Source organism: Hipposideros armiger, unplaced genomic scaffold, assembly GCF_001890085.2.
Source record: "Hipposideros armiger isolate ML-2016 unplaced genomic scaffold, ASM189008v1 scaffold_1238, whole genome shotgun sequence".
NCBI classification, from domain to species: domain Eukaryota; kingdom Metazoa; phylum Chordata; class Mammalia; order Chiroptera; family Hipposideridae; genus Hipposideros; species Hipposideros armiger.
The window spans coordinates 179708-192299 of NW_017732588.1; the positions used below are offsets into that span (position 1 = coordinate 179708).

At 33.8% G+C, this 12592-nt stretch overlaps 1 protein-coding gene across 1 annotated transcript in view; it reads left to right on the plus strand.

Moving 5' to 3' along the window:
* LOC109376921 (low-density lipoprotein receptor-related protein 1B-like) overlaps positions 1 to 12592 on the plus strand; it is a gene marked incomplete at its 3' end in the record, with an annotated part of 166724 nt that overhangs the window by 24916 nt on the left and 129216 nt on the right. The window contains exons 4-6 of the mRNA XM_019633073.1: positions 2380 to 2560; positions 9573 to 9792; positions 11690 to 11879. Of these exons, the coding sequence (XP_019488618.1) occupies positions 2380 to 2560; positions 9573 to 9792; positions 11690 to 11879 (591 nt within the window). The remainder of the gene's footprint in view (positions 1 to 2379; positions 2561 to 9572; positions 9793 to 11689; positions 11880 to 12592) is intronic.

The following is a 12592-nucleotide window of genomic DNA, read 5'->3' on the forward strand; positions in this document are numbered from 1 at the left end:
ATCTTTTTAATATGAAGTATATAGATAAGTCTCATTTCTTCACTTAGAAAGCAATACACATAATCTTAAAAAGTTACAAGAAACCATTATCTATTGGAATATTTTTGGAAATAAGTACAAACATATATATTTATATAATATTTACTATGTACCAGCCATTACTTTAAATAATCCTATGAATTAAACACTGTCATTACACCCATTTTATAGATCAGGAAATTTAAGAATAGAAAGGTTAAGTAACTTGCTCAGTTAGATAGTAGAGCCTAGGCAGCAAGATTCCAGAATGTATGATCCTAATACTACTTTATGCTATTTAAGCACTTTATTTTTCCAAGACAAAACAAACCTCCCAAATTCTGCTTTTTTTAGAATACAGTTCCACTCCATTTTACTGTTTATTCACAACTGACTCTTCATATACAATTTCTAGCTTATATTGGCCACTAGTCAAAATGCAAGGAAATATTACTGAATAATTTTAAAGGAGAAAAACATAAGATATATTAATATTAAGTATCATCCATAAGGAAAATAGCCAGGATATAGATCAAGTATTTTTTTAGTCCTGATAAATTAATAAAAAACTAACATGCATTGAGTACTTACAGTATTCGTACAGCAGGCAGTATAGTAAGCATTTTACATGCTGGAGCCATTTTACCCTTTGCTATTACACTACAGAGTAGGTGCTGTTATCTTCACTTTACAAATGGAAAAATTAAGGATCAAAGTGAGTGAATTGCTTACCCAAGTGATAGAAACAAAATTTCAATCCAGGTACTATTGCAACTGCTTCATATGAAAGAAAGAAAAACATAAAAGTCTCAAGTCAGATGTCAAAAGGAAAAATTTTAAAAATATGAGGGTCGTTGAAGAACAAAGTTTCTTCCATGCTGAAGTAGACTTCAAATGTAGTACAATTTTTGAAAACCAACTAGCAAGATCAAAATCAGCCACAGACTTGATAAATAGGAAGCAAAAGAGTAAGCCGTTACTCTTTTTCCATTATGCCAGAGCAGGAAAATGTTCTGTAAAATTAAGCATCAGTAAAGTAAAGACAAAATGAAACTTTTTTAAAAAGCATAGGTGCAATTAAATGTGAAAATTACTCATATTGGATGGTAATGAAGCAGATAGTTTAGTGAAATTGAGAACATATCTGATTGCCTGTAATGGGATTTTCAGCTAGATCAAATCACACATTGTATTAGTCATCCTGAATCAGGGCACATGCTGATTAGCAGAACAGGTCACAAAAGAAAATTTTATTTTTTTTCTAAAGTCAGAAGGGCCATGATTAAAGAATATGATAATAGCAAGTATGCATTACATCTGCATATGAGAGAATGTCATACAGATTCCCCATAGTGTGTGAATGCATGGCTCCATCTCTAATGTACTAGTACCTCTTGCTTTGTCCAGTAAGGTCCAGTTCTCTACCTCACACCCAGGAGGAAGAGATACAGGCTTCCTGGGTTTTGAAAGAAGAGAAGGAGTTCACGGTAATTTCTCATGCAATAGAGGAATGGAACTACCTTTATGAGGCTGTGGACAGTTTGGAGAGAAGTTTACAAAATGGTTAAAAAACCAGGGCTAGATTCATTATAGAAACAGTACAATTTTCAACATCGACATTGAGGATCATCTGACATGGATGTTTATCTCAATTCTAGCACCTCTTGTGTGATCATAGATGATAAACCTTCACTTTAAAGTGTTACAGTTCTCTAAAGGAAAGGGTTTGAATTAGGTGAATTCATAAAATTGTATGTGTATAATATTCCTTTATTATTACTTCCCATATCTTATAGAAGTCTGCAATAGTGTCCTTTAAAAAACAAATCTAGAATATACAAAAATATTTCAGTGTTCCTTTGAGATTCACTGTTCATACAGTTCTATGATGAAAGCCTGTTCTGGGCTTTCAAATGTGTGGTTCTGCTAGACCATTCATCTCTCGGCAAGAGGGCATTCATATTATTTTGATTACTCAGATTATGTATTACAGGTTTGAATATACTTTTGGAACATATGAATTACTCATATTACTTGATTTTTCTCTAAAAGTCTATATCACTCTACTTTTGTTCTGAGAACTTAAACTTTCATCCTTTTTTTGCTCTTATCACTTATATTTTCCTGTTTTTTGCATATACTGTTTTAATATTTCAAGAGAGGGTCTACCATTCACGTAAAATTACGTTCAAAACAAAGTTGAAAGTAGTCCATGGAATGATAATATTTGTGAAAATCATACCATAAAAAACCCATGGATTAGAATTTATTCCCTTTGGAATTAACCATTTTTATGAAGTAGAAAATAAGCAGTGGACACTATTGTGAAATTCATTTGTTTCTTGCCATTGCTTTTTATAGACTTGGATAATGTGGAGGGCATTGCTGTGGACTGGATTGGAAACAACCTTTACTGGACAAATGATGGCTATCGGAAGACCATTAATGTGGCCAGGCTGGAGAAGGCTTCTCAGAGTCGGAAAACTCTTCTAGAGGGAGAGATGTCCCATCCCAGAGGGATTGTGCTGGATCCTGTGAATGGGTATGAAATATTTGATCAGCTTTGTGGAAGGAAAATGATATTAAACACATTTGTTTTTTCACAGATTTAGTAGTTTTATTTATATTCACATGTGAGTTCACACGTGAATGGTCTGATTAGAAAAAGTTACTATTTAGTGAATTTCTCTCTTAGAGAATGTGCTGAAGAAACATGTCAAAATACATTGGACTGAAATACACAGATTATTTGTATAAAGGACATATTTACTTGATTTATTCATACAAGCACCATAATTCCCCACTTTAGACAACCTGACACCAAGATAAATAATCAATTAATCAGAGAATCAATCAGTTTAACTTTTTAAAGGCTATTGGAATTTATTGTATTCAAAAAATAGCAAAGTTTTTTTCTTTGTGTGCATTTAATGTAGGCCTGACATTTTGTTAAGTAGGCTACTATTGCTCCTGTTCTGTAATCCTCACAGTAATCCTTGGATTTAGTTTTTATTCTCATCCTTGTTTGGCATAGAAGAAATTGGTAACTGATCTTCAAAAGACAATTCAATTATTAAGAGACTAGGTAGATATTTCAACCGAAGCCAGTTATCTCCAAGACTTTATACATGACTCTGCCAGTTTTTACTACTCTGGGTTGGTAGTCATATAATTTTAGACATAAACATAGTTTCCATATAATGACATTTTATAGTATTGACTTCTTGTTTTAGGATGGAATATTTTGTGTAATCTCTGTGAATATAATTTCCTTTGATTTTTATTCAGAAGTATTACCTGAACACAAACCATACTGTGCATATAGAAATATTGACAAAATGTGAAAATTCCTAAAAGAATCTTGGAATTAAATAAATAGGTTGCATATTTTACATGTATAGTTGTTGTAAGTGATTTTTATCCCTTTCATGCCTTATGTATGACTGTTTCAAAATAGCATTACAAAATGAATATTCTTTTTTTTTTTTAAATTGGGGAATTGGGGGAGTGGAACAGTGTTGGGGAATTGGGGAGGGGGACCAGCCAAGTTGTTATTCTTCAATCTTAGTTGTGGAGGGCTCCAGTCACCATCTGGCTTCCTGTGGGCAGCTCGTGGCCTCTAAGCTCAAGGTGCTGTGTTACAATCTTAGGGTGTAGCCACCATCCCATGCAGGAGTTGAACCAGCAGCCTTGTTGTTAAGAGCGCGTGCTCTATACACTGAGCCATCTGGGTGGCAGCTTACCTCAAGGTGCCGAGTTCAGTCTTAGTTGCCAGCGGGCATAGCCCACCATTCAACAGGCAGTTTTGTTGTTAGGAGCACATGCTCTCACCAGCTGAGCCATCCTGCCACCTGTTGGCAGCTCAGCAGCAGCTTAGCTAGGGTGCAGCTGTCACTAGCCCATGTGGGAATCGAACCAGTGGCTCTGTTGCTTAGAGCTCACACTCTTAAGCTAACTTAACCAACTGAGCCACTCAGCCAGCCCACAAAATGAATATTCTTTATAGCTTACTACATATGTCCCAAAAGTACTTAATTAAATAGGAAGCATGTGCCTCCCTTATAAACCAAGAAACCAGATTGCCGTTCCTAGAACTCTTTGTGTTGAGAATAGCTGAAAATACAGACAGGGTGCTTCTTCCTCGGCTGACAGCTAAGCAGCGATGAACTCTTATATGTGTTTTTGTAAGGCATAATTATAAAGTAATTTCAGTAATTTTATGTGAAGAGTCCGTAATTATCTGTTCTACTCCTAGACTTTTAAACCAAATCATCTATCTGACCTTTAAACCAAGGCAATCTTAATTTTAAGAGAAAATACTTATTCCACACTGTCTATTTGAAGCAAGTTGTTTCAAATGTATTTCAAAATAGCCTCTTCCTTCTTCGTATTCTGTTAGAGAAAAATATTTTCTGATAGAGTTAAAGGATGCTTGTGGTACTCAGGAAGATAGCACAAATATGGAGGTAATAGAATCATATGATTTGGAAGGAAATTTAGAGGCTACTAGTTCCATCTGTCTCTTAAAATTCAGAAATCCCCTTCAACACTTCCCTAGTAGGCAGGAATTCAACTTAGATTTGAAACCTGTAGCATCTACATAGTTTGCAGTATTTGTAGGCATTTCTGACTATGACTCTTTTATCTTTTCATTGAGGCAATATTAATATTCCTTTAATACTTGTCTTCCAACTAACCCTATATTTGCCTCTAGTGCTACAAAAGAATGACTCTCATATCTTCTATCCAACAGATTTTTAAATAGAATACTGCCCGTATGCATCAACCTGTAAAACACACACATGTGCATGAATAAGCATGTGTGTGTGTCTATGCATGTGTTTTTCCCTAGCAATATACTATGCCCAGAGCCCTGTGCCAGGTATGTAGTGGCTAATAAAACAAGCACAGACTTGACCTTTGTGAAACATCTTGTGTTATCTGCAAGGTACGGAGTGGTAAGATGGAGCAAATACATAAGTCCCAAATGAGCAACTAATGGAATTTCTACAGGCCAAAGTGATGGAGGAAAACCAACAGGTTGATATGATGGAGGCTAATGATAGAAACTATTTAAATAGGGTTGCTGAATAGATGCCTCTAAGGAGGCATCATATAAGCTGAGACTTAATTATAGAGAAGGAACCAGCCATGAGGAGTGAAGGAAAGAGTATTTCTGGTCAAGAAAATGATACATTTGAAGATCTTAAGTTGTGTAAAAGCTTGATTGTCAGAAGAACTGAAATGAAAACCGTGTGGCTGGATTGTCAATAGCAAGGGGGAAGTGACCGAGATGCAATTGGAAAGGGAAGCAGAGCTTTGCCCGGCATAATGAGAGCTTTGTGCTTTGTCTTCAGTGCAAGGGTAAAATAGAAAAATGATATAATCAGATTTATATTAGAAAATAATACTATTCTTACTGTTCTGTCGAGAATGGACTGGAAGATAGAAGTAGAAATGAAATCATATTCATTTAATTGTCCAAATAATTGTTTGACCCTAATATACTTTAAAAAAAAAAGAAACTTTAGTTTAGAAAACCCCATTTAAAAAAGCATGCTATAACCTTAATCAGAACATTTCAGGAAAAAATGGTTTATTTATATTTTTTCTACCATAATACCTGTTTGCAGCTGTACACAAAAGGAGAAAATCTGTGATTTTCTGTGATCACAGATTTTCTCGACCATAATTTCTTAGCTTCATAACCATTTATGGAGTTAATACAGGATCTATTCATTTATTTTTTTGTTAAAATATATTTTTGATGAACTACCATAGAGATCAGTAGAAATCAGTAAGACAATAATTGTCCTCAAGATGTTTATGCTATGGTGTACTTTGTGTACACACACACACACACACACGCACGCACGCACGCACGCATGCACGCACGCACATTACCTATAAAATAAAATAGAATGAGATGCATGCTCTTCAGAAATTCAGTGAAGTTTTTAACTCGGAACTGAGCTTTAGAGGATGAATAGGGTTTCCAAAACAGTAGAGTTTGTCCCAGGGTTTGGGGGTGTGTAGCCATAGGGTTAGTCATTGTCCTGAAGGGACAATAGAAGCTATTGTTTAGAGGCAGAGAAGTTAGAGGCCATTGTGAGGTGAGATGAGTTCATTAAAGCTAGAACAGAGGCTGTGAAGGAACCTAGTAGTAGGGATCTTCAGTGCTGTGATTAAAAGTTTATATTTATTTTGCTGACAACAGAGTAATTGGAAGGTCTTGAAAATAAAAGTCATATTTTTCAAGCCATGATTTAGGAAGATGAGTGATAGCAGTATGACAGCTGTATGAGAAACAACCTGTTAGGTGTTCCCTTTGAAAAGCGCTGAAAGATAGATTGTAGCATTTGCAATATGGACAGAAAAGTGGAGATTGAGACAGAAAACACTGGAAAAATAAGACTGGCAGGCCTCAGTGACTTGAAATATGGATGAAGCTGGAGGAGAAACCAGTTACGATAGCTGTTCTAAGCTGATAGTTGCAGATGAACCTCCTCCTTTGCAATAATTTCATATTTCATGATTTATATCAATAACTTAGAAACCTCCATTTCCAGTTCTCACTTCTCAAAATATTCTCTATTTGAAATAAGTCCAAAGCTAAGTGCCTATTTCCCCAAAACAGTATCTTGTGTATCCCTATCTCAGTTAGTAGTACCACACCCTCTACTAAACAGCTAGATAGTGTGTCAACAACTAAATCCATTTTTTCAACAGTAAAATTTATTTTACGTCCATAACAGAGAAACTCTTAAGGATTTAGACATTTCTAGGATTGAGCACCAGAGAATACAGTTTAATTTGGGGACCTGATAAATATCAACAAAGCCAAGCTTAGTGTTACAGGATACAAATATGAACAAGAAATAATCCCTGTCCTTAATTATTTTAGTTTTTAATTGAAACCATAGGATATACAGCACCATCAAATACAGTAAAAAACATAAATGCAATAAATACTATAAATTAACTTTAAAATGTCACTAGGAAACAAAGGAAAGAGCCTATTTGGACAGAAAGGCTAGGGATAAACTTAATCAAAAATTGTATCTGAACAGGCCTTGAAAAAGAGGTACAATTTTTCTTGCCATATTACCAGAAGGCCAGCTTAACAATTTTGATTTGATAAATAACCCAAGTCCCACCAAAAAAAACCCCCAAACTTCTATTAGTTCCTCCTTATTTTATAGGTTATATTTCATATTTTGTGTGTTTAGGGATCTTCACATTTGATATTGACTGTAAGGCTTTCACAACATAACTTTTAATCAGATAATGAAATGGGTAGATGATGTTCACATACCTACTCTCTGTTAGATTGGCATCGCTTAAATTTTTACTTATATTTTGTTTGAACAGAAATAGTCTTAGTAATAGATAAGATCACAAAAATGATTTCTTCAAATAGCAGAAGAATACAAAACATGTTTAGAATACCATAATTATCCTTTGTTTTTGTGTGCATGTGTGTGTCCCCATGTATGTGTGATTTGATTTAGGGAGTCTCAAAAAAAAGGGTGACTGTAATCAAAAGAAAAGCTAGAGGGAGAGATAAATGCAATTCTTGCAAATTATAAAATGGCCACAAGAATAAAATTGCATTGATTAACTATATTTAAGATTTCTGGAAAGTATAGAGAGGAAAAAGTTGCCTATTTCCATTTTATAGAGTTGATTTATGTAGTGGAAGTCAAATATTTATAGTTATACCTAATGAGTATAGGATTAAAGCAAATAGAATGACCCTTCTGTTTGTTCCTAACTTGTCCAAATAACAAAACCCCTTGAAAAACACACAGGACACAAGATAAGCACATTGTCATGTTTATTTCTAGAATTAGAATGTATTTTGACTTAATAGAATTCATTAATCTCAATATATTTTCTAAGGTCTAAAAAAGGCATATCAACATAATTGTAAACTGTTAGATTTTAAAAGAGCATACTGTATTTTGCCGTGTATAATGCACACCGACGTTTTCGGCCCAAACTTTCAGGGAAAACTTTCATTTTAATTTTTTAATTTGAATTTTGATTTGTTTACATTTATGTACTTGTTTTTTGTATTGTAAAAATTTTTAGCATTTCTTTTAACATATTACGGTACAGAATGTTTTATGTAACAAATAATTACAAAACACAAGAACAGATACGAGGTATAAGAAATTTTATGTACTAGTAACAAATTTACAATATTTATGCATCCTAGAAAGCCAAGAATTCTTCATGGGTGCAAGTTCATTGTAAGTTCAACAAAACCGATTATCATATTCCAGGGTATTATTTTGCATGCAGATATTGTTATTGATTTCTAGAGTTACACTTTTAACTCATAAGCATAAATAAAAGAATTAAAAACATTTATATAGATAATTAGTACTACACATGTATAATGCGCATCCTTATTTTCCCCCTCACAAATTTGTGCAAAAAAGTGCACATTGTACATGGCAAAATATGGTAATTGGCATGAAATAATGAATGGTGTGTTACATCCTCAATTGTCACAAGTCTGCCTGTTTAGGTCACTCCAGGATTATTAGTCATGGATACAAATTTTTCACAAATGACCTCAGAAATTCTTCAGGGTCCACAAAATGTGTGAGGCAGAGGATCTAATAAGGGCATTTCTAGGGTAAGCAGCTTAGGAAAGCTTTGGCACTTTATAAAGTGGTTTGTGAGGTGACTGAATTAAAACCTACACTTTAATTAATAACTCAGGAACTTTCACATGACCCTCAGACAACACAGGTGGAGGGTTTTAACCTTATTCATGAGGGAATTGCAACATTAGCTCAAGGGCTCCTCTCCCACTGTTAGAGCTTACACAAAAAGATTTGTTTTGAAAAGCAGATGCTTTTGTTTGAGATAGAAATTAAAGCTCAAAATCTCAAGGTCAGTCAGCCTGCTGTTATTAAACTTATGTGCAGCTCAATCATCTTCTGTGGGTTTTGGGGTAATAATAAGCAGCAATAAAGTAGAGATCATTTGCATCAGGAAGACAAATTAAACCTGGCCAAACAAATGCAATATGACGGTGCCTTTAGAACAAAAACAATCCAACCGCCAGTCTTAAAACATAATAATTCATATGAGATTACAAATAAAGTCAGGAGTAGATCATTAACTGTGCCCTGAGTTCTCATGTCAGTCAAAATGCTTTTAATTACATAATTGATTATAGGTTTCATGAAGTGGATAGCATTTAAAAATAATTAGCAATGCCTCAACAACCATTTCCCAAACTTGGTATCAGCACCAAAGAAAATTAATATTTGGCACTTACTGTTAGGTTAATTAATCGTTGAGGCCAATAAGTGTGGGGGGCATGGTAGTAGGGTTTCTGTGCTGGTTCTCACTGGACTGACTGGCTCCATTGAGCAGATCTTTACTGCCGCCTTCTTGTAGCAGAGAATGCATTTAGATTGGAGAAAACCCAGAATGTAATTAGATTTTATGAAAGTGCCCAATCTGAAGAAGTGTCCCTCTGTACAATGGCTGGTCAAAATAACATGTGTATGCTCTCGTTTGTGATGTCTTAGTTGGATGTATTGGACAGATTGGGAGGAAGATGAAATAGATGACAGCGTGGGAAGGATCGAGAAGGCCTGGATGGATGGCTTCAAGCGGCAGATTTTTGTGACTTCAAAGATGCTGTGGCCAAACGGTTTAACTCTGGACTTTCACACGAACACATTGTACTGGTGTGATGCCTATTACGATCATATTGAGAAAGTGTTTTTGAATGGAACTCACAGGAAGGTAAAAGACAAATGCTGCTGTTTTTAACCCACAGGCTTCTTTTCTTCACAGAGCCTTGTTGTGTTGTGTTAAAAATACTTTCAAGTTTATTTTTACCCCTCCGAGGTGGCTGCCAATAGTCTCTGTGGGGTGGCTAACGGAGGCTGAGCGTTAAGCAGTGCAGCTGGCACTTGCCTCCAGAACAGGCTCCACTCACTGTGGTAAGCCAGGATTTGTGAGATTTTTAAAAGAAGCTCTCAGGATATCAGAGCTTTTTGAAAATGCAGTTTTTCTACATTATTGATGAGTTTGCTGTGATCCAGCCACCCAACTCAATTTAACTGTCTTCAATATTTACAGCCAAAATTTAACTTATATATTATGAAAAAGTAATTATAATACATTTATTTGAATAAAGAAATTTATGACTTTGAAATTGAAACACAAGAATAAACTGAACTTCAAGCCTATTTGTATGAATAAATATCAATTTCCTTTTCTGTCTTTTGGTAGAATCCTCACAAAATGATTTTGAAATTCTTGGGTAAAATTGAGAATGCAGTTGGCTGTGTAACAGAGGCAGCGTAGAGAAAACATCACCTTTGTATTTTATCTTAGAATTACCTAAGCACATATACCATTATGAAATGACTTCAACTCTTTAGTTAAATAATGGAAAGTGGAATGTTAGAAATTACCAAAATGCTTTCTTTGACACTATACTTCCTGCATTTTTGGAAAGGAAAACTGCACAATCAGCCAAGCCTATTTATTATGAATTCTGGTTGAGAAATAAATAGTACCCTAATCAGACAAGACCCTTTAAATCATTGGTTTACTCTAACAGTGCTAGAAATATTTTTCTCCAAATGAGTCAAATTTGTTGGCACTTAACCTGATGTCACATATTTAACAGGCGCTAACTCAATATTTAGGGTTTTCCTTTGAAGATGTAGATATATACACAGTATGCATAACATTTTAATGGCCAGCATATTTTTAGCTTGCATGGAGGTGAAAAAATAAGAAAGCCTCAATTATTTGATAGATGAAAATTTGTTGTGAAGAACTCAGATAAAAATAACAAAATTTGAATTGCTAACACTATGTTATTTGGACAACTTCCTCAGTTTTCTAATATTAAATGAAGTGAGTACAAAATTCTTTTTCAAATTGTATATAATATCATTTTATAAGTGGTGATTATTACTGAAATACTCCTTATCTTCCTCTATAACCCTACATATAAGAGAGGACTTATCACATGATTGCTCCATTAAAAAACAATATAAAACTGGAATGTAAAGTATACATCAAGATAATCAGAATTGAAATTAGTCAATGAGCCTTGTTTATCTATTTACTCTACCAATACATTTTCCTATGTTCAAAATTAAAATATTTATTTTCCTCTCTGTCATCTCCTGGATTATTTCAATTTGCATTAGCCCAATTAAATTGGAAGATCCCTTTCACTCCCAATGTCTTAAGACCATGTTGTATCCCTTGGCTATTGGATGAGAAATATGGCAATGTACATAATGATACTAATTACTCAGGTCAATTTCTATCACAGGACATGATTCTAGAATATCATAAAGAAAAGACACAGGGAAGATTGTCAGGCAAAATAATTTTAGTGTTTGCATTTCTTGACCATATGGATAATGCCAAATATTAGAGAATTTAAATGGTTGAAATGTAAAATGGTCTCCTTCAAATGACATGTTCTAAAACATAACAAAAAATATGCTCACATTGTGAAATCCATTTTTCAATTACATTAAAAGAAAATATGAGTTAAGATATTAGGTAGATCACTATCTGTTATACTTATTTGAATATCATTTTCTCTAAATATTTAGTTATGTTTCTAAAAGTCAGTTCTGAATTTTCACAATGTGTTTATATTTTACAGATTGTTTACAGTGGGAAAGAGTTGAACCATCCTTTTGGACTGTCACATCATGGAAATTATGTGTTCTGGACTGATTATATGAATGGTTCCATTTTTCAACTAGATTTGATAACGAATGAGGTGACATTACTGAGGCATGAAAGACCACCCCTGTTTGGACTTCAGATTTATGATCCACGAAAGCAACAAGGTATTAAAAACCAAATCAAATTGCTTCTGAGTTTCATATATAATAGTACTTCACGGTAGTACAGAAAAGTTTTATTTTGACAGTGTTGCTGAAATTTTATGATTAAAGGTGTCTAATTACTCCAAAGTCAATCAAATCTTGGACTATTACTGTAAAAATGTATGATCTTATTGTTCAAATTAACCTGAGGGAGTAACTCAGGGAATTCTATTTCAGTGAAGTTCAAGGTTTTCTCCAAATACTTCCTTTTTGATATCATCTTCACTGAAGAAGCCTGCTAGTTTTTAGCAGTAAAAAAAATCTTAATGTTTTCAAAGAGTAACTATTGTGAGCAGTTAGAAAAACTTTGAGTGGGAAAGACATATTTTGGGAAAATATTTAAAAATACTCCATAAAAGAAAAATGTTATCTTTAAAAGTATCTTACTATATTTATCTGATTGTTTCATGTACATTTAAGAAACATTTAATTATTTTAGGTGATATGAAAGTAAAATAATCTTCTAAGATAGTCATATCTTATTAAAATCAGATAATATTATATGTTTTATCTACTATATAAGTAATTAATATTTATTGGGCCATCCATAAATAGCCTGAGAACTTAGATGTTAAACAAAGAAAACTATTTGTAAATTATGTGATATAATATTTTTGCTATGAATCTGAAGTCATTGTCCCTTTTTTTAATCAAGATAACCTTGTGAACATTTA